We start from the raw sequence: 24,453 nt of genomic DNA, 5'->3' as shown, positions 1-24,453 counted from the left end.
ATGCGATGCATTAACTATTTGGCGGTACGAAGTTCGACGGGCCAGCTAGTTGACTATAAGGGCCGGTTTCCGAGCTCGGGATCTATAAGTTCTGGACTTACAGAGTCCAGGACTCAAATAAGCTCTCGCGTATAAATTAACTTTCTGAGTCACGATTTTATCTTCTAAACTCCAGAGTCTATCAAGTTCTCGACTCATTTGAGTCCAGGACTTTAACGCAGTAGACATGAGGGAAATTCACAATATTTTGCTGTTGTATTGTTGGAATTATAGCAAAACGAAAAAGCTGATTGCAGCGGGACAATTCAAATGAGCATGCTCTCCAAACAATTTTGTAAAAATACGTTTCGATTTCTTTGTAGGCCTATTCAAAGCAAAACCTTTGAAAGGTGAATGAATAAACATTTCATTTTACGTTATGCTGTTATTGATCATTGATCCTAACCAGTGATTTTGGAATAAAAATTCATTAGGCTATTTAGTTTGAAAACGTATTTGTTTTGAAAAAACTGGAGTAATAATCAATTATTGTTATTATTAATATGTTGAATATGACATTGATTAATAACATTCAGATTGGAATATAAATTCCAAGGCAATCCTTGTATTATTTTGCTTGAACATTTTTAGGTTATGTCATAAAATGAGGTTAGTTTTTTACGCATAATTCTGATACAATTATATTCCAAAATGAACTTGCAAACTATAAATTATGAATTTAGATTGACTAACACAAATAATTTAGGTATTCCATGACATCGATTTGGCTTTTTATCTACTCCAAAACAATAACTGGATTGTGTTTGCTCAGTTAAGTCTAAAACTTGAATTTAAACCCTACCCCTGTCGAGGGTTTAAAATCAAGCTGTTTTAAGTCCTGGACTTGACGATTTTTGATAAATCCTTGACTCGGAAAGAGGCGAGAATCTAATTCAAGTCCTGAACTTATAAGCCCTTCACTCAGAAAGCGAAATTATAAACTCCAGGGTCTAACATGATCTCTAAACTCCAGAGTCTATTTAAGTCCTCAACTACGTTAACGCTCTGACTCGGAAAGCCAATTTTCTGACTCCAGAGTTTAAAGCCAGTTAAAGTCTAGAACTTAGCTAAATCCCGAGCTCGGAAACCGGCCCTAAATATCCGACTGACTTGGTAACATAATATTCTTGGAACGATCTATTATTTCAACACAAAATAGTATAACCAACGTTCTTGGTATATGAAGAGGTATAAACTGAATAATAGCAAGTATCATCCACCATGATTAGATGCTGCTGTAGTGAACCGACCAATTTATAGCTCTGAATACTCAGCTCTAGACTCTAGACTGAACTATAGTAGCAATGGTAGCAGATTGTTGTATTTAATGGAGTAATAATACTGTATATTGAAATTGCAATATATTTCAACACATCAATTGACTATCTACTTCATTATGTTCATATCGTAGTGGCAATATTATAGTAATATTCATCCATTGTTGTTCAACAGTATACTGTTTGTTGTTCTGAAAAGATATAACATTAAGAGTGTGACAGCGTGTCACATGTATATAAGCGGTCAATTTATGACACCGAAGCCATTAATTCCAATTCAATTTATTCCACACTCATAAATACATATTATACATAAATAAAACAAAGCTCGAAATCAAAATATTAATGAAAATATCTGTTTGTTGTTTTCCGAGTCTTAAGTTTAGTTTGTTATTGGGAAGTTGGAGGTACAATAATAGAAATGGAAGTTAAACCTAGTGAATTTTATTCACAGTACAATTGTGTACGTTGAAAACTTGTATAATACATATATACTTGCTCCAGTGCAATCTATTTTATACACTATGTACGGTTGCTGCTTACATGATTGTTTTAAATACGAGTTAATAGGTCATTGAATGATACAGAGTGTTTCAGAGAAACAGAAAATTTTGAAAGTTGAATAATTTCAAGAGAAACAAATCTTTCAATCAAGTTTTTCATATCATTTGATAGTAAAAATAATGCCATCTTAGAATAAATACAGTAACATTTATTTTTTGAAGATGACATCTTGCAGGTGTGTTCCTTTTACATGCAAACATTCATGTAGTCTCTCCGTCACATTGTCAATGGTTGATGTAACATTACAACTGGAATTATTGAAATCGCTTCTCGAATCTTGGCTTCCAATTCTTCCGTTGTTGCAGAATTGAAAGCCAATATTCGAGAAGCGATTTCAATTCCAGTTGTAATGTTAGGTCAAACTATGGACACTGTCACGAAGAGACTACTGGAATGTTTGCATAGAAAATATGCACATCTGCAAGTTATCATCTTCAAAAATAAATGTTACGATATTTATTCTAAAATGGAATTATTTTTACTATTAAATGATATGAAAAACTTTATTTAAAGATTTGTTTTTCTTGAAATTATTTAACTTTCAGAATTTCCCGTTTCTCTCAAACACCCTGTATTTGTGAGAAGCCAAGCTGGAGTATTTGAATAGTTCTGATAAAAATGTAAATGACTTTTCAGAACTTCGAGTTTTGAGTTCGAGTAAGAACTCAATAAAAACGTGGAAGTTACCTAGTTATGGAAGCTATAATATAACAAATAGCAGAGAAAACTTGAGATTGCTTTATTCTATGCCAATGGGAAGAACAGGAGCTAAGATTTAAACCACAGGAGGCAAACCAACAGGAAGTCTAGAAACTCACGTTTCGACTAGCAGACTAGCCAATAAGGAGCTTAGAAGCATGAGTTTCGACCAATAGCAGACTAGTCAATAGGAAGTCTAGAAGATTGAAATTCGACCGATAGGAAGCCGAGTTTCAACCAAGATGTGTGACGATGGATTTTGGAATTTTACTTTGCATTGAAATAACTACTATTGAGCATACAGACCTAGGGATTTAGGTTTTGTGAAGCTCAAATGAGAAAAAGCCAATTTCTTAATTGTCAATGATTTGTGATTGTATATTCCCATTCCTGGGAAGAAAATGAAAATGGGAATAGAGAACTATCCTTTATTCTTTGTAAGGAATAACTTTATCTATCTATGTAAAAAGTATTTTCTTGATAATTTTTAATAACAAATTTTACCGAAATGGCCGCAGCTAATCGTTATAATTTATTTTATTGTGCAACTCATACCACTTTTTAGTATTACAGAATGTATACTTAAAAATCTGGTGTGGCGCACTCACAAAACTTTCCTTGCCGTTATGAAAATTGATCACCGCGCATCTCAAGTCTACTATTCAAATATTTGAGCCAGCTGGTGACAGGGCAATAACGCTGAAGACACACATGAGGTCTGCTATCTCTTCATAGTGAATGATTTAATAGAATCAACAATAATTTGCAATTGAATAATCACATTTTCTCGATTTAAATCTTATTTTCAATTTTAGGTGAAATGTTACTGAACATATACATGTTGATACATGAACATATAAATGTTCAGTAACATTTTCACCTAAAATGAAAATAAGATTTAAATTCGAGAAAATGTGATTATTCATTGCAAATTATTGTTGATTCTATTAAATCATTCACTATGAATAATTGTAGAGATTTTCATGCTCAATCTACTCCACTTGATTTTTTTTTGTTTCAATTGTATCTGAAGCCTGATAATTGGGAATCTATCTGCATTGATGGGGCGGAGCTCCTGAAATTTTTACAGATATGGGACTTGTGGCAGTTGATAGAGCGTATCGATGACTATTTTAGGTATGATTTGATCAAAATCGTTGGAGCCGTTTCCGAGAAAATCACGAAAAACCTGTTTTTTGACAACATTTTCGCCATTTTAGCCGCCATCTTGAATTGCATTTGATCGAAATTGTTCGTGTCGGATCCTTATAGTGAAGGGCCTTAAGTTCCAAATTTCAAGTCATTCCGTTAATTGGGAGATGAATATCGTGTACACAGACGCACATACACTCATACACACACACACACACACACACACACACACACACACACACACACACACACCACACACACACACACCACCCACCCACACACACACACCACACACACACACAATACAGACCATACCAAAAACCAGTTTTTTGGACTCAGGGACCTTGAAACGTATAGAAATTTAGAAATTGGGTACCTTAATTTTTTTCGGAAAGCAATACTTTCCTTACCTATGTATGGTAATAGGGCAAGGAAAGTAAAATGGTTTTAAACTGGCAGCGTCTATATACATTTGCTGTCAGTATTATTTTTAGATTTTTATTGTATTAATTGTTGTAGTTTTCAAAGGCATAATAATAAAGTTTCATTTCTATTTATAAAATACTCCCATTTCAATAATTTTCATATTCTGTTACAATAATTATTATGATTTCAATTTTCCACAGATTACACAGACCCGCGGGCGGCTCGGCGCGCTACCCGTCTCCTCCGCGGGCGGAGGCGGCGGAGGGGCGGCAGCCAGAGGTGGTTCGCTCCGCGGCGACCGCGACCGAAGCGGCGCCAGCGACCGCCTCCACCAGAGACGGTTCAGCGCCCACGTGGGGGCGTCGCGACGCGAGTCGACGCTTGAACGCAGCATTGACGCGGCGATCAGACGTCCGTCGCTGGCGGCTGTGGCTGAACGCGGATCGTGGGGGTCCCGCTGGGAGTTCCTGCTTTCTTGTGTCGGACTGTCAGTCGGAATCGGAAATGTATGGCGGTTTCCGTACCTCGCTTACCAGAATGGTGGAGGTAAGTTATTACAGAATAATCTTCAAAAAATTATTAATCGAGTCTAGTTTCAAAATAACTATGGAACAAGATATTGGAATTACGATTTCAAATTATTAAGGGTGTTTGCACACAGAGAGCGGTTCAAACGGTCTATGGTTATAGAAAAGATATGGTCTATAGACCTAGATAAAGATAGATCCCTATATTTATTTATTTATGAAATTGAACATCATAGACCTTTTAATATTTTTTCAACGATTTATTATTTAATTCAAAATATGCTTATTCTTAGCACTGAAAGATTGGAAGCTCTTTACCAAGTTGCTGTTCAGCAATTGTAATTTTTAACCCCGTATTGTAGATGAGCAATTAGCCTAACTTAGGCCAGCATTCAATGTGTTTCTGACAAAACAATGAAGTATATTTGGAAGAGTAAAATATAACAATTAAAATTCAAACGAGTATTGCTGGTTTGTTCATACATTTCATTGAAATAACTAAGTTCCATGAATATTATGTCTAATAAGATTTCAAAATATTATCTAAATCAATATAAATCATATACGCTGATAACTTATCATAATATTCGACATTAAATAACCTAATGATGTAATTTAATCTATTATTCAAATCCAGAATCCAGAATTATTTAGAGTCCAGCAAAGATGCTGGATTCCGTGTATGTTGTTTGGATGTCAATTTCACATGCATATAAATTACATAAGTCATAGTATTAAAACCACTGGATTTTTGACCTGACAAACCGTACATCACTTATATCAGTGATTATTTTTTGTTATTGGTGATAGATTCTTGTGTTTCTGTTAGTGCTAAACGGATTTAAGATTGTAAAACTTTGTTTTCTCTATTTTTCTGGTTAGATTATTTTTTGTTTTCATTTTTTATTACTTAGGTTATGCTTACTTAAAATAACTTTTTTTCTGTTCAATGATGCTCCTGTAATGCGGACGTGACCTTGTTATCAAGGTCATTTGCATGCAGTGTTTTATTTCGTACAATGTATTTTTCATTTCTATATTATGTATGTATATTTCAACTATTTATTGTATCATTATGGAAATATCTCTAGTGATTCTGTATTTTGTATTTTGGCAAAATAAAGTTTCTTTCTCCTTCTTCTTTCTTTCTTTCTATTTTCGATTAATATTGGTAGATTGTCTTGTTTGTAATAAATTATGTTGACAGATAAATAATGAAATGGATAGAAGGAATTAAAATGAATACAACAATTTCGAAGTGAGCATAAATCAAACATTTATATGTTATTCTTATATACCGCTGTAACTCGAAACGCCCAACCGCTCTCTGTGTGTACACACCCTAAACAATTCGAAATTATCATTGAATTAGTGTATTCCACTGTTAATTGCAAACAGTGTTTTATTGTTCTTTTTTATACTAGGTTAATAGTTTTAATTTCACGTTATTGGGATGGTTTTTTGTGTAGTGGTAGATAAGTGATACTGCATCTATCTCATATTATACTACTAGGTCCTTCTAATTTTTCCTTATTTGATGTATCTATAGTCGATCTTCGAGAGTTATAGAAAAAGATAAAATAAATATAAATACTACATATTATAATTATTTCATATTATACTATTAGATCCTTCTAATTTTTCCTTATTGATGTATCTATAGTTCGATCTTCGATGACTATAGAAAAAGATAAAATAGATAGACATAACTGTAATAGAACCTAACAGAACTAATCAACCATGTATCATCAAGCAAAAACCACGAAGTATATTTATGAATTTACTGCTAATGTAGTAGAGTTGCCTACTAAGAAGAGCTGAGTTGGTGTTATATATTTCATATTTTCTTATTGTATTAGGTCTAAGATTATAATTTATGTCATTGGCTAGAGGGAAATTATGCTCGTAATTAAAACTGTAATTTGTTATGCAACTAAGATATAACTGTCGTATAGTTTTAACATCAAATTCGCTGAACAAAATCTTACTATCATAAGTTCTAGGTTTCTTTAAAATTGTCTTTATGATGAATTTTTGTATTAGAAAAAGGTTTTTAATATGGGTATCGAAAGTCCCACCCCAAACTATTAACCATATCGCATTAGGGATTCTACTAGTGCCGTATATACCTGTTTGCATTCTGAGAAAGATAGCACATTTTTGAATTATAAAATTCATAAGATAGGTAGTTTAGTCTCTTACATAGGAAGTTAACATGGATGTCCCATTTGAGACACTCATCGATCATATACCAAGATATTTGAGGTTTGATTTCCTATTAATAAAAGGGCAGGAATATCTATCAATGTTTAATTGATTTATTGGAGAACAGTTTGAATGGATTTTTAACTTATATTGATTGTTAGGTTTACCTTCTCTATTTGCTGAAAAAGCTATGTAATTGGTTTTTTCTACATTTAAACTCAAAGCATTAGAGTCCATCCAATTCTTCACAATATTCATATCTTGCTCTGCAACAATGAGAGTAGAGATTTTCTGAAAATATAGTAACTGAATCATCAGCAAAAGATGAAATTCTCCCATTTTTTAGCTTAATATTCAGCAAATCATTTACATGAAGAATGAAAAATATTGGTGGAAGAACAGTACCCTGGGGCAGACCGTAAGATGACAGTTTCTCTATACTTTTATTGTTATTTATTGTTAAAATTTGGAATCTATCTTCCAAGTAACTTCTTATGAACTTTGAAAAATGACCTCTGAAACCATACTTCTCCAATTTGTTGCAAATTTTATCATGTGGTAAAAGATACAACATCCAATCGCAAGATTCACCAGAGCTTTCCCCGACAAAACCTCCTGAGAATCGTGCTATCCTCAAGGTATCAACAACAATGCACAGGCAACATCTGACCATTTACCTCTTATTCATATGATTGATGATTCTGAAGAACCATTCATTAAAACTGCAACAACCTACTCATCCTCCTTCCTGTATCTTTGTCACCAGAGCTGTGAAGCTTCGAAGAACTAAGTAAGTGTATAAATATATAGAACCTAAAGAAATTATAGAATGAAGATTTATTCTACTCTTCACTCTATACTCTGCAAACTCAATACATTCAATTTGTCCTCAACTCCATAATACTCTATCCTCTATACAGTATTATACTCTAAAATCTATATAAACTGATAGTAATCAACTCTCCATGTCTATACAGAGTGTTTACGAACTACCTACCAAAACTCTAGGGCATTGTTCCTGGGTAAAAACATATCTAAATATCATATTTAAATTGTCCAAAAGTCTTCAGTTACTCACATAGCGGCCATTTTGCTTTTTTCACTTATTATTTTTTCTCTATATAATGGTTAAACATACGAAATTAAAACTTTGCACAATCATTTACAACAACTAGACAAAGCTACAAAAAATTATGATAATTTTTCAAATTCATAAAACAAAATGGCGGCCATTTAAAATTTTGTTTCACAAATAACTCAGAAACCGATGGTTTTACAAAAAATTTACAAGAATAATTTTTTTAATAAATTTGATTGCCTATCGATTAGTACCAGATTCTACAAGATTGGACCAATATTAACTGAGATATGACATCCTTAGTGATAAGTGGAAGTTTGTTACAGTGCAAACCAAGGCATGATAATAGTCTCGCCTCATGACGAAACAATCTCTTTTTGCATTGTATGTTAATTGTAAGCGATTTTAGGTCATTTCAAACAATACAAAAACGTTACATAACCCTCTAATAGTAGGTCACCAACCACTAAAGCTGCCATACCTCAGTTAATATTGATTAAATCTTCAAAAATCTGGTACCAATCGATAGGCAATTAAATTTACTAAAAAAAAGATATTCTTCTAAAGTTTTTCGTAAAACCAACAGTTTCTGAGTTATTTAAAAAGCAAAATTTTTAATGGCCGCTATTTTGTTTTATGAATTTAAAAAATTATAAAAATTTTCTTCTAGATTTGTCTAGTTCATATCGTGTTCAGATCGTGCAAAGTTTCAATTTCGAATGTTCAACCATTATTTAGGAAAAATATAAGTGAAAAAACAAAATGGCCGCTGTGTGAGTAACTGAAGACTTTCGGACAGTTTAAATATGATATTTGGATATGGTTTTTACTCAGGAACAATGCCCTAGAATATTGGTAAGGAGTTCGTAGACACCCTGTATGAACTAATAATAATCAACACTCCATGTCTATATAATATACTCTATAAATTCTTTGCTTGAAATGGAGCGAGAAACGAGACACATCTTCCTTCCATTTACAACCGACATAAAACTTTCATTACTTTCAGACTCCATTGTCCGTTACCTATGGCCATAGAGACATTCACTCCAAACTGTCAGCCTGGATCCAATAGAAAGCATTGATATTATTCCGAAGTGATGCTGACTGTCAAAAGTGAAGAAAGTTTCAGACGAAACGATCCGGTTTGAAGCATTATTCGATGGTTATTTCAGGTTTCATCGCGACGCCGCCTTCTAATGTCCGGCGGAAACTTGACTTTATTACTGCCATCACTTGCGTCGGCTATTTAGTTTAACGGAAAATTCAATAGCGTAGGTTGGCAAGAGGGAAATGTTGAAGGAAGGTATAGGATCACAGGTTTCACAAGATTGTAATCACTGGAACCCTTGAAAACGACGTCAAAGATCCAAGATTACCTATTTCCCGTATAGAATCATTATCATCGTGAATTTATTCTTTATTTACATTGAAAAAATACATTTTTTATTAGTTCAGGTACAAATATAGAATCTTTACATGATCGCAATCAAAAAAACATTTGAGTTTTGAAGTATTCAAAGGTTTGATGAGGATTATCAACGCTTTTTAGTTCAATAAAAACACGATGAATAGGCCCAATTATGAGCAATGGTTTATGCTTCCAGTTCAAGAATACAAATATTATTTATCATTGAAATGATTGGAAGAGAGAAATCAGGCATACTCTAACTATTTATTCTACACCTTGAATCCAGATCAATAGCACAGTCCCAAAACAAATCAAATCAAATCTTATTCCTCCATGAATAAAACAGAGAGAAAAATCATATACAGTATATCATGAATATTCACAATTAGCGTGAAGTACACTTCTCACATTCCAACACAATTCCCAATCCGCAAAAGTGATATTGATGAGAATCTATCATATCTTAACATACTTTATCAATCCAAAATAAATTTCCAGTAAACAGTTTCAAACGTGAAATCATGTCTTCGGTGGAAATAAGAACGATCAACAGAGTGATGATTGAACCATTTCTCGATCAGATTCAATATTTTTGCCGAGACGCAGTTCCAAGGAAGCCGTGATTGTGCATTCTGCGTATTGTTATTGTTCAATAATAGCGAGAGAGAGAGAGACAGAAAGAGAAAGAGAGAGTGATAGAGTGAGAGTGGAGCAGAAATAGCACGCCAAGATATGCTTGTAGTAATAATTGCGTGCTAAGGGCTTCCGACTCATTCTTCCTTGTTTACGTTTTCACTTGTCACAGAAATGATTGAGACATTTCATTGTGTTCACTATACAAAAACAATGTATTTACTTTACAAGAATGAGGGGAATCCTAGCAGTGAAATAGTTATTTGTATATCTAGAGTGAAAAGTACCACTTTTTCTCCCTGAGGGAAAAAGTTTGAAGCCCGAGGCGAAACCGAGGGCAACAATTTTCCAGGGGAGAAAAAGCACTTAAGCTAAACCTAACTAACATAACCTAAAATCTAAAGCCTAAAAAACGGTCGACTGGCTGGCACTGCCGATTGTGCTATCTATCGGCAAAAGTTGTAAAAATTATCAGCTGGCCGACTATCAAAATGACTGACTCCAGTTTGCACGTTTCAGATTTGAATGGTAGATGAAAAATATTATTGTAGGCTGGTATTTTGAATAGAATAAAATATTTAAAAATATGTATAAATTTTCATCGTCTACTAATATTATGTATGTAATATCATACAAACATAATTATATTTCATGAGTTGATCAAATTTCTGGTTGAGGTATTGAATTCAGTTGACTCAATGACAGACAAACTTCTATTATGTTTCCTCATCTGAGCTTGGACCTTCCAACCTATTTCAAATGTAAGTTTTTAAATAGAAATGCTTCCCATGTTATTTTAATGAAGTTACTTTTACGCCCTAGGGAGTTTTTCTGTTTTTTCGTCCCGAGAGCGAAAAAGTGACACTTTAGTATTATGTTCCAGGGAGTAAGCACTTTAGACAGTAGGTGGAGGAAAATATTCTTGAAGAATTGCAAATTGGAGAAACCATATGGAAAATTCTCTCTAGAACCATGAAGAAAACTATTCTAAATTTGAATTTATTTGTTAATCAATCGTTAGATTCTCATAGAATCTGATTAATTAGAACTCAATTAGATAGTTTAATTAGAGGTTGATGAATAATTTTGATTATACAGTTGATAATTTGATATTAGATATTATAGAATCTGAACATTGGACACTGTACAATGAACAACAACTTTGGACATTAGATAATATAGAAGATTCTGAGACTACAAAGCCGGTCAAACCAAGGATGAATATTTCCCATCGTGTCAAGAGTTCTGGTCTTGTAAATCTCATGATAACTAACAGAAAAGGGGTTATATTGGCAAGATTATGCTCCCACGTTGATAAAAATGCACAGTGATACCTGGATGATAAGATAACCATCCCTAAAGTGGCACTACCTGCTTTCTCTGAGAAATTTGGAGCGCTTTTTAGTGGCGTTGAAGGAAATCTTATCTTGGTGGTGAAATGCGCGAACGGCGACAGAAAGGTTACTTACTCTTTCAGGATAAGTGCGTCTTACGTTTATAAGTGGCGACTGCCACAGAATGACGCCAAGAAAGAGAGAGTGAAGAAAAGGAGGAGTGTAGGAATCCTTCTTATTAATGATATCATTAGCTTGCTTATCTGGCCAGCCCTTTCACCCTACTTTCACTTTCTCTTTGCCGTTTTCTTTCTTTTTTGTTGCGAACTTACTCTTCTTTCTCTTCTTCTATTACTCTTTCTACTCATCCTACACTTCTCCTCCTCTCATTCTTTCCCTCTTCACTCTCATTTTTTCCTACTTCCACTTTCCCTTTGCCGTCTTTCTTCTTTTTTATTTGCTATCAGCCTATTCTTTTTACTCTTCTTCTTCTTCTTCGTCTTCTTCTTTTCCTACTCTTTCTACTCATCCTACACACCTCGTCTCATTCTTCCATCTTCTCCTCTTTCTCCACCTCACCCTCATCATATTCTCCTCTTCCCTCTCCTTCTTCTTCTTCTTCTTTTTCTTTTTCTTCTTCTTCTACCTCCCTGTACGTCCCCTATTACAATATTTTTCTCGTTACAGTCTTATTCTCCTTCTTTCATTTCCTCCTCAACGTTTTTGCCTCTTCCTTCTTCTTTCCTTTATCCTCAATCTCTTTCTCTTAATCTTTCACCCTCTCTTCGTCCAACTCTTCTTTCTGATCCTTCTCCTTTCTTATCTTTCTCCATCATGTCATCTTCCTCTCCGCCTCCCTCTTTCTTTGCCTACTCCTACATCCTTAAACTCTTTTCTCCTCACTCATGTCTCCCTTCTTATCTACCTTTCCTAGTAGAGCTTCATTTTATCCACTTCACCTACTTATTCATGTTCTTCACATTCTTACGTTCTTCACGTTCATTTTCCTCTCCTCCTCTTCTTTCTCTATTTGTTTTTTATTGTCATCTTTCTGCTATTCTCCTCTTCTTCATCTTCTTCTTTCTCTTCATATCTTCTCCTCCATTTCATTTTCTTTTCCTTGTCAATTTCCACACCCCTTTTTACCATCTTGATACTTTCTAGCACATTTCCCCTTTTCTTTTTCTCTTCTCGTCCTTTCTTCTTTCTCTTTAATTCTATCTCTTCTTCGTCCCTCACCTTCCATATCCAGCTTGGTTTACCACTGATATGCGGTGTTCAGACCCTGGCTAATGGATTATTAAGCCGGCCTATCACAAATTCTATCTCAGACATTCCCTCTCCCTCTAATCTCACTCCACGCTCCTTTCTTCCGGCGCACTTTCCCTTCTTCCCTTCCACCTAACTCTGATCCCTCTCCCTCTAATTCCCTCTTACGTACAGATCAGCTTACAAAAGGAGCCGGCTCTTATTCTGTGTCTAAATCCTCGATATTTTTCTCCAGTGGTCATGTTGAGTGCTATTCTCCTTTCAAAAATCCAAGGTCAATGTTTACTATGGCCCAAGTATGGATTTTCTTTTTGTTGCTTAATGTTCGTCTCAATAACTGACCTTGACTTTGTGTGGATTCCAGATTGCATTCAATAAATGTGAATGTTAGGATTCCAGGATTCATCAGTTAAGGTTTAAGGTAACACGGTTTAGACGTCAAGGTATCTATTTTATTAAACAGAAAGACTAAGAAATTGTCAAAAGCCATAGTTTTTATTGAAAGTGGAACAACCGAAACCGGTCTTTCTAACTTTCAATAAAATCTGTGGTTTTTGACAATTTCTTAGTCTTTTTATTTAATTTGAATAATCACCACAATATAAACTTCTCAACAACCCAAAAAGTGAAGGTATTTATATGTTATTTTCTGTTTAAAGTGTAATTGACAGACGAACGTTCAACTCACTTAAAAATTAAGTAACGTTTCCACGAAATTAGTGAGATTTTGAATGAAAACGACTAAGAAATTGTCAAAAACCACAGATTTATTGATACTTAGAAAGACCAATTTCGGTTATTACACCATTGTCAATCTCTGATAAACTATAAACTGTTTATTTTGAATGAAAAAGAATAAGAAATTGTCAAAAACCACAGATTTATTGATACTTAGAAAGACCAATTTCGGTTATTACACCATTGTCAATCTCTGATAAACCATAAACAGTTTATAGTTTATCAGAGATTGTGTAATAACCGAAACCGGTCTTTCTAAGTATCAATAAATCTGTGGTTTTTGACAATTTCTTAGTATTTTTCATTCAATATGAATAATTAATTACCACAATATCAACTTCTCAACTACACAAAGAAAATTAGTGAGATTTCTCCAAAACATTATTGATTATAATCTATAGTAACTACAGGATAAACAACCAACAATTATGATCATATGATATCAATCTGCAGAACACTTACCACGGTGCCAGTCATGCCAGTATTCACTTGATATCAACATATGTATTCTCTTGGATCTCCACGCTTTAAAAAGTTCAGATTTGAAGCCATATTTACATCATATTTACGAGCGGTCAAATGTTGTAGTAGACTGGATAAAATAAGAAATGTCAACATAAGAGCTGAATTGAATGTAGAACCGCTTCAGGATATTCTGAAGAAATATCGGGAAAATTGGTCTACTCATTTATTCAAAATCCATCCAATAGGCTGCAAATATTAGCATGGGAGTACAAACCCGAAGGAAAGCGAGGCATAGGAAGATCAAGAAAGAAATGGATGCCGGTACAGGCCAATAGAGCGTAATCCTTATAAGAAGATGATAAATGATATTTACATCAAGAAATGATGAATCTTCCTTTCTTCTTGTTTCTAATCTCATAAACACTATATCCAGTATCACCATTCTATACTAAACAATATCAAACCATCACAAGTTTAATAATACTGTATTTGCCCAGTTTGGACTGAACTCCACCTTATTTCAAACCAAGATTTTTGTGCTAAAAGAAGAAAGTATCTCATGGATAGAATGAACATGAATTCAATAATCAAGAAATTTTGCCACAATTAATAATAGTAATATCGAGTGACCTGGCTGGCTCAGGTCTGGTGTAAGAGTTTTCAGGTCGCAACTGATCAATTTCAGGGCCTCTGACATGACCTAACGACTACTTTTTAGGCAGCCGGGACCGACGGCTTAACGTGTTCGAATATTTCATATTCTAGTAATAATAATGTGAAATATTTCTTCTATGTTTGGTTATGAAGCATCTAAATTTAAAAATCTACCTTGTGAAATAATTAAGGACTTTTGTGAAGTGAGCAACTACAAGACTTTGCCTATTTCGGACTATGTGTAACCTTATCTAAATTTGAGAGGGGAATAGAACAAGGTATCATTTCAATGATGTACTTATTTTACCTATTGAATCAATATATTTGTCATATCTTAGCTGAATAATAGCCCAACCAATTTTTTCTCTGTGAAATGAATAAATTATTCCATGAATATTCAAAACATGTTCCCCAAATTTCAAAATACTAACACACTCAGACAAAACTACATGTAGGATTGTGATTGAACTGAACAATCAAATAACAATTTGTCAAAAATGTCCGAATGCAAGTCTTGCTAATGGAGTGAATGATAATCCTATTTTGCAACAGTCTGGTGGAAACAGTCAACAGACTGATGGGTAATCCGCAACCTGACATGTCGTTGATTAACCAATCAGAACTGCTCGGTCAGTCTGATTGCCAGTCACTGATAAACGGAGCATGAAAAATATTTCCGAATTTCACCTCTCATGTTGTTCAATACGGATGAGAATTGAGAGCAATTCGAAAATGAATTTCGAGTAAATTTTCCTGCCTGAGTATTATGAATGGCAATAATTATTGTATGAAATGAAGATAGAATGGTGGGAGTATGAATGGAATAATGGTATGAAATATAGATAAAATAATAGAATTAGTAGGAGTACTGATGGGATAATGGTATTAAATGTGGATAAAATAATAGAATTAGAAGGAGTATGAGTGGAATAATGATATGAAATAGAAATGAAATATTAGCATTAGTAGGAGTATGAATGGAATAATGGTATGAAATATAGATAAAATAATAGAATTAGTAGGAGTATTGATGGGATAATGGTATGAAATGTAGATAAAATAATAGAATTAGTGGGACTATGAATGGAATAATCGTATAAAATGTAGATAAAATAATATAATTAGTAGGAGTATGAGTGGAATAATCGTATGAAATGTAGAAAAAAATAGAAATAGTAGGAGTATTAATGGGATAATGGTATGAAATGTAGATAAAATGGAATTAGTCGGAGTATGAGTGGAATAATGGTATGAAATAAACATAAGATAATAGAATTAGAAAGAGGATGAGTGGAATGATGGCATGAGATAAAGATAAAATATTAGAATTATCGAGTAACTAAAGTGAGATTCAGGTTATAAAGTCAGCACCTGATTAACATTGGTTTGCTAACCTTGTCTGTCATTAGACTAAGCAGATAGCTTCATCCTTTTCCCTACTCCGCATCGTTCTCAAATTGTTTGTAGACTATGATGAACCACCAGAACGAATATTCAATCTCAATTATTAAAATGTATTATTAACTCATGAGAATATATTATATATTTCCTTGATGAATAGAATATGTATTTGACATATAACTTATCATTGTTAACCAGAAGAATCAACAATTATTAATATTGAGATACGATACACCGTAGTGACTTGAATCACAGCTATCTACTATAGAAGGCTGTAGGGATAAGAGAATTGGCAACTGTGCCGTCCTAACATTTCCTGTGACTTCATAGCGTGGATCTCACTGAAAGAAATTCATTGATCAAGCTAATATAACCAGAAAGTACAGAATACTGGGTACGGCAGCAAAACTTCCATTTTTAAAGTGAACGCCATTCAGTCAGCTGATGTCGTAGTAGAGCGAATTTGGTCTCGTTAGAGAAATGAAATGAAATGAAAAAATTCTTTATTAGGCGGAGTTAGGACTTTTAAGTCCTCTCTACCACTCAACCTCATAGAGAGGCCAAACCCTAAAGTTTACATGTTCAGTCGCCATCATGCATTGGAACAATGAGAAGCGTGCAATTACCGTTGAGACGTATTTTTCGAGCGGATGTTTTTTGATCACAAACCCGCGCGCATTTCGAAATCGCTTTAATTTAGCCCCTTCGGCTACTGTCCCTGGGCGGAAATCAACTGTTACGAGAGTCACTACGTTCAAACAAACTGCAAGTGCGACAAGAGGAAGAACTGAAGTCCCTCGGCCCATTAGATCACCTGAGAACGTTGAGGCAGTGAGAGTTTCAATGTTGCGATCACCACAGCGTTCAGCGCGCAAACATGCGTCTGCTCTTGGACTTTCCGATCGTTCTGTGAGACAAATTCTTCATTTTCATCCATACAAGATGGCAATAAATTGTGAAGGAACTTTCAGAACGATTGAGGGAGCACGTTCCAGGACGCCTCATCTCGATTAGGAGTGATTTGGTGTGGCCAGCCCGATCTCGAGATTTGAACCCTTGTAGCCTAATTTTTACTTTCCTTGCCCTATTACCATAGGTAAGGAAAGTAATGCTTTCCAAAAAAAATTGAGGTACCCTAATTTCAAGTTTCTATACGTTTCAAGGTCCCTTGAGTCCAAAAACATGATTTTTGGGTGTTGGTCTGTGTGTGTGGTGTGTGTGTGTGTGTGTGTGTGTGTGTGTGTGTGTGTGTGTGTGTGTGTGTGGTGTGTGTGTGTGTGTGTGTGTGTATGTCTGTGAACACGATAACTCCATTCCTAATAACCGATTGACTTCAAATTTTAAACTCAAGGTCCTTGTACCATGAGGATCCGACAATAAGAATTCAATTCAAGATGGTGGAAAAAATGGCGGATAATCACTAAAAACCATGTTTTTCATGGTTTTCTCGAAAACGGCTCTAACGATTTTCTTCAAATTTATACCATGGATAGCTATTTATAAGCCTATCAACTAACATGAGTCTCATCTCTGGGAAAATTGCAGGAGCTCCGTAATATTCTTGAGAAAAATGGTGAATAATCACTAAAAAAACCATGTTTTTCACGGTTTTCTCGAAAACGGCTCTCACGAAAACGATTTTTTTCAAATTCATACCCTGTATAGTTATTTATCAGCTCTATTAACTGGCATGAGTCTCCTTTCTGGGAAATTAATGGGGCGTCCACCCCATCCTTGAGAAATGGACTTTGTAACCTCCTTCTCGTGCATGAGGTAGGTAGGTAGAGCAGTTAATAAAAACATGAACACATGGTCGAGATATTTCATCTGTAGAACAGCTGTTTTGACGACTTTAAAAAAATTTCATCGAATTTCACAATTTACACAAAGGAAAAAGTACTCTGGAAACAATATATATACACATATACACAGTAGTCTGATCGTAGTTTCAAATATGTTGCTGCCAATCGTCATTATGTTATTCCCCTGAATTATTCTCCTTTAAGAATGGGGCTTACAGTTCAATGATGAGCAAGGAAAGTTGTGTGAGTGTGCCACACCAGATTTTTTCTATGGGGTTTTTTGAAATACCTTGTTTAAGTGAGCCTTCCAAGGACCCTAAGAAATTGGAAGACCAATATCAGGGAAGAAATTGATAAAATAACGCCTGCAATGCTGGGAGGAGTCATGACAAACGCCAGAGATCGGTTTACACAGTGTATGGAGAATTGGGGACGTCACCAACCTGATTTTATATTAAAAACAAACTTATATATGTGTCTACATTACAAAAAATTGATACAAACTTTCTGATCCATACAATGAGCTCTGTTCACTTTTAAAAAAGGAAGTTTCGGAGTGATCCGTGGTCCAGTGGATAGAGTGCTTGCTAAGCAGCCTATAGATCGCCGGTTCAAACTCCACTCATAACAAAAAGTTTTTGAACAGGTCACTCTCGTGTTATCGGATGGGCACGTTAAACTGGCGGTCCCGGCTGACGTGTGACAGTCGTAAGGCCCATTGACGGCTCAAATGATATATTCAGGCGAGGTGGAACTTCCGTCAGGAACTCCCCACCAATAAAAGCCATACGATTATTATTATTATTATTAAAGGAAATTTCGCTGAGCGTCCTGTAAAGCTGCGTACACATATCCGCGCTTCCAACCCGCACCGAGCACGCTCCGCCCTCGTACCGCCCTCGTTCCTCCATCGAACCACAGTCGCTCCACCCACGCACCCATCATGAACGTTACGGAAGATGTTAGATCTTCTCGCGTTCCCCGGTCGAACCACTGTTGCTCCCCGGTCGATCATCAATCGCTCTGCTGGAGTGACGTTCGGTTGCGGAGCAGAGCGAAAGTCTGTACGCACCTTTACACTCTACACTCTTCGATACAACGAGTACTACGTTTTAAACGAATAACTGGAGACTTATCTTCCTTAAGATATATTATAACCTTAATGGGAGTTGAGTAGAGGATAGAGTTATCTTCATTGTCTAATGATGGAGTATAGACAGAAAGTACACAACATTATTCTAACACTCTTCGTTTACTACGAGTATACTACATTTTGGAGGGATAACAGGAGAATTATCTTCCTCGTTTTGATGAGATTAAGATTTTCTGTCCGATTAGAGAATAATTGACGAGATTATGCAGAAGAGCGACATAGAATTGTTATTTTAATTACATTTAGATGTTGTCGATGGAAGCGATGCGATGCAACATGCTGTGAAAATCAGATAACATTGTCCCGCGCCAACTAGCTTGCTGGTTTGTTTGCTTTGGAAAGTATCCAATAGAAATAAATTAAGCTCGCGATTCACACCAGCAGAATGATGCTTGATATTTTCCTATGATGCAACATCCTATGATTCACTATATTATACTGCATCAATTTAACTTTCAAGGGTGCACATTTCATAATAACCAATGCAATCTATAATGACTAGTAACTCTATTAATGATACTGATACGTAGGTTTTTCATCGGAATTAATCGTTATTTTAACAAGTAAAAGGCTTCTACTAATAATCATGTCAGGATATTCTTAGAATAAAATGTTGTTGAGGATAATACTACATAAAACGTTGAAAATCAACAAAATCTAAGAAGAGGATTATTCCCAAAGTACTTTTTACTAGCAGGTTACCCGTGCTTCGCAAGGGTCTAATTAAAAACTTGACTTACTAAATCTTGAAGAATTCAAAATAGGCCTATCTACAACCATCCTCGGTAAATTAAGACTCTATATGCAAAATTTCAAGTTAATCAGTCCAGTAGTTATGACGTGATGATGCATTCGTGAATTTCCTATCCCGTAAATGCATAAGCCAATTTTTTCTTCAATATGTATTATAGATGATGTAAATTGAAGTCATCTTTGTAAATCTTACAGGGAATGAAAAGTAGAGGTGACACAAACAAAAATATCTTGTTCAAACTCACTAGATTAATACATTTTGAGCTGTCAGTGATTCAGTTTTTATGATGAATCGAACAACCGAAATATTCCTATACTAGAATATGAATATCTGGGATATCTAGAATACGAGATTGCCCACAGGAAAATTCTCGAGAAACATCAATCAGTTTGTTGAATATATTATTTATAACAATCTATCTTCAAGGAGTATACTATGAACTTCAATCATGTTCATAATAGACTTTTCTGATTGTTGCAAAGAAATATTTACTGGTATTTTGGAGTTACATTCAACTATTTGAACCTGATAAATTGGATTGTTGAATGACAATTGAAATTCAGTCCTCCAATGAAATTGTCTAATCATTATCTCAATATTACAGAATAGCCCCCAATCAAGATGAGAAATCATCACCGGAATTGCACGCAAAATATCCAATAGCGTACGAACAAATCTTCGACTGTAAACAAACGTTCACTCTCGAATGTCGGGAGCCAAGATCGACTATCGACCATCGACCTTCACCCAATTCCTAACCGATATTCGGGAAAAAGCGGCGTATTTCCGTTCATATTCACTTCAGTCTGTCAGCATTGGTTGTATGGTTAACATCGATGTTACTTAAAAGGGATACTGACAGTATGAACTCAATCAAAGTTTAGGTGACCTCATTTTGTGACTTTCACCCATCATTTCGACAAAAACAAACCACTCGACTGCGATTATAAATCGTTCAACTGTATGTTTCCCCTGATTCTGAGACCCCCCACCCAATCTCCTGGGACCAACTCACCAAACAAAAACCGTTCAGCAAATAGAACGGTTCCAATCAAAACTTTGAATTTTTGGAAAACATCTCGCACCCTAACCTTGCTTTCTCCTATCTTTCTCCGCTTTCTCTTCTTCCTCCTCTTCTTCCCAAGACCTACTAGGCCTACTATACTCTCCCATTCCACTTTTCCTACTTCCATATTCTTCTTCTTCTTCTTCTTCTTCTTCTTCTATTGTTGTTCTTCTTCATCATCCTCTTCTTCTTCTTCTTTTTCTTCTTCTTCTCCATCTTCTTCTTCTTCTCCATCTTCTTCTCCTTCTTCATCATCTTCTTCTTCTTCTTCTTTTTCTTCATCATCATCTTCTTCTTCTTCTTCTTCTTCTTCTTCTTCTTCTTTTTCTTCTTCTTCTCTTCCTTCTTCATAATCATCTATTTTTTCTTCCTCGTACGACCCTTCTTTAATATCTCTACTCTAATCTTTACCACGTCTCTTTAAATTTTCTAAATCTCATTCTCCAATTTCTAGTCATTTCCTTCTCCTCATTCCAGTCATTCATCTCATTCGTCTTTTTAACCTTTCTACAATCTCGTTCCTCTCCACAGAGCAGAGACTCTCGCTTGATTCACGTGTTAGATTTCTACTTCATGTCGATTCTCTCTCCCTACCAGTAATAATACTGTCATCTTCGTCATCCTCACAATCTTTCTGCATATTCTCTACTTTTTCAACATTCCACTTTCAACTCTCAAATTCTAGGGTCATTGATGTATGATCGTTTTTAACTCTCAACTCCTTCATTTATTAGGGCCATATGCACCATCCATGTTCAACGCTCATCTACGATTACAAGAAGATTGCATTCAATACTATTTCATTCCGGGTGCGGAATCAACAGCTATTCCGTTTCCGTTTGACCCGAGTTGGCCTGAATAAATAACTTTCTACTCTGAATCCCTACCCCTTTTTCTCATTCTTATCTTCACTAATCCCTTTATTTATCATCATTCTCCATTTCAACATTTTCCATCTTTTTGATTCCCTCTTCATAATTCTCTGTCCAACCCATTCAACTCACTCTTACGTTTCCTTCTTCAACTAACTAATCCCTCCATTAGCATCATCTTGAGATCGACATTCATCAGCTAGTTCATCTAGGATCCAGGCCTATACTTCTACTGTCTGCTTATTATCTGTCTTTTGGGACTTCCTATCCCTCTTCTCTATCTATTCTACAACTATTTAAACAGTAGCTTCTCCAACTTCTTTATTTCTACGACTTTTCTACTCTTATCGTTCTTCTCCGTTCTTCTCCATTATACCTTCCCAGTTATTTCCTCTTTTGATCTCTGTCCTTGACAGAATGGACATTGATATGTCCAAAGCTCCGCCAATTTATGTAGATGCATAGCATATTAACTATTTTATAGTTATTACAAATTGTTTTTTTTTTTTCATATTATATACAGCTCAATAATTATTTTCTTAATTTATATTTTGTAAATTCATCCATGATTTTGCTGTATTGTAAGCTATTGTATATTGTCACGTGGTATTTTAGCACCCCAAAATATTTGAAATGAACTACTGAACTTTAATAGAATTATAAAATAATGGAAAAGAAAGATAACCTAGTCAAAGAACCACTCAAGTAAAATCGAATGTTGTTAGTGATAAAAGAGTAATCGTATTATCTAAAATGATAAGAAAAAACATGCATAATTGTGATTCAACAACTATGAGGATCCATTGGCAGAATTAAAAATTATAAAGCAGCGTATTTATTATTGGCAGATCATAAAAAAAAAATAAAAGTTTGCATGTACATTTGAGGTTAGAATTATTTGTGTACACTTTTAAATGAATCAATCGATCTAGAATAAATCGATAGTTATTTGAATCAATACCTAACAAATCAGCTGATTGTTCGATCAACCAGTACAAGTTGAATTATAAAGTTTACTCACAAAAGATGTATAATATATACTGAGGAGATTTATGTAAATAAATAGGAACAACTATTATTGCTGCATAAATATTTATTACAATCTCAAAAAGTACAAAAATCAAGGGTATACAAAACTTGTATAAAAAACTAAATATATGTTACATGTTAGCATCGTATATCGCGATTTATTTATCAGAATAGTTTAAGACAATCACTCCATATATTTATATAAATACTTTTATTTATTTTTTCTATTATAAAGTTGAAGAAACCCTGAATCTGAAGCAACCAATTGTAAGGAGTTTGTTAAATTAAAAGCCAATCAGAAAGAAGCTTACAAATTGTTCAAGGAAGAGATAAAATTTTTCTGAAAACCACCTTCTTCTGGCTTGTGATCTCGTTCCGAAAGGATGCACATGGAAATTAGGGTTCTTTCTTCCTTTAAATTTTAAAAATTGTCAAGCCAATCCCTTTTTTAAATGTGAACTATTTGTAATTAATGTTTATTTATCTGTGAACTCAGTGTTGTTGAAGAGTTCTTAATTGTAACCAATTCCCATAAATAAATCTTTAATACGGAAAGAAAACTATAAGAAATCTGGACCACGCGCAAGCCCAGCCGAAATGAAAAGGACCTGCATAATTAATTATTGGAAATAATTAATTCATTCTACGAGACCATCAAGAACATCGTTAATGTGAGTGTTAGATCAAACGAGCTCGTTTTAAAAAGGCCTTTTTATAAGAGTTGGGGAATTAATCAAAGCGCTATATAAATAAATTCGAATAAAGGAAAGTTTGCAACGTGTTGAGTGCTATCATATAGTTTATAAGAACGTTTTATGAATTTTATTTGATTTATGTAGGAAGCTTACTTCCATGCACGGCACGGACTCATTAAAAACCCTGAGATTTTTCTTTTTAAATATTAATTTAATAATTATTATTTGCTAATTGAACAAAGCATGTTCTATTAAATCTACAGACCGAACAGGTTTTAAATTGTAGAATTATGAATTGACTTGAAGTCCATGTATCAGTATTGAATACAAATTTATAATTTTTAAAGCTCACAAATGTTAATGCTATTAACCTTGTGATAATTGTTAAACTGTTGAAGAATTTATATATATTGAAAATTTATAGATATAAGAATATTTTATATATATATTATTTTGTGGGAATATATTTTGTGTTTTATGTCAGCATACAAAATCATAGAAGTTTATTTTATCCTAATTCATCTCGTGATATACAGTTTGGGCTGACTCAGTACCAAGAAAAAATATTCTGCAGCATATAAAATTAGTGAATCTATTAATATTGATCTTATTAAGAGCATTCAACACTTATCATCCTTTGATGATAGTCATACTAGTTCGCCAGAAAGAACATATTGATAATTATATTAATAAGGTTCCAGTTATATCATACTGTTAAGGATCCAGAGAACTTCCAGAACTGGCGTTGTAAGTTCTAAGAATTTCAGAAGGATAAATTGGTGGATACCTGTATTCATGGTGAGCGTTTTAAAAATCACTAGAAAAACTATAGTTGGTCTTCATTATTCTCAGTTGGATATATGGTTACTGGTAATCAGTCATCAACTGTCTTTTTGATTTCCTTATTGGTATTCTTCAAGAACTTCATAGAAGCAGCGGTAAGAATTATTAATCACCAGTTATTGAACCTTGTGGTGATTAAATATATTTGGAAAATTCATGTATCTACCACTGAGCTAGAGCTGCGGTTTGAACCCAGCAATTTTGCGAGCCGGACGGCCTTAACTATTTGTGAATTTATTCGCAAATTAGGGACTTTAGCAACTGCTCTTATATATACTAAATTTACCATTTCACATAATGGCTTCACAACGTGGGACTCTATCATAAGAGATAACCCCCCAGGAAGCACGTTTTCACAATATAAGTG

The 24,453-nt window shown here is 34.4% G+C and overlaps 1 protein-coding gene across 1 annotated transcript in view; it reads left to right on the top strand.

Annotated features, from left to right (window-relative positions):
* Positions 1–24,453, top strand: part of LOC111048682 (sodium-dependent proline transporter) — an 82,716-nt gene that overhangs the window by 1,914 nt on the left and 56,349 nt on the right. Inside the window, exon 2 of the mRNA XM_039431327.1 lies at positions 4,358–4,703. Coding sequence (XP_039287261.1) covers positions 4,358–4,703 — 346 coding nt within the window. The remainder of the gene's footprint in view (positions 1–4,357; positions 4,704–24,453) is intronic.

The sequence above is a fragment of the Nilaparvata lugens genome, chromosome 6 (genome assembly GCF_014356525.2).
Source record: "Nilaparvata lugens isolate BPH chromosome 6, ASM1435652v1, whole genome shotgun sequence".
Classification (NCBI taxonomy): domain Eukaryota; kingdom Metazoa; phylum Arthropoda; class Insecta; order Hemiptera; family Delphacidae; genus Nilaparvata; species Nilaparvata lugens.
Note: the sequence above shows the minus strand (reverse complement) of the source record. Positions and strands in the feature narration are given on the sequence as shown.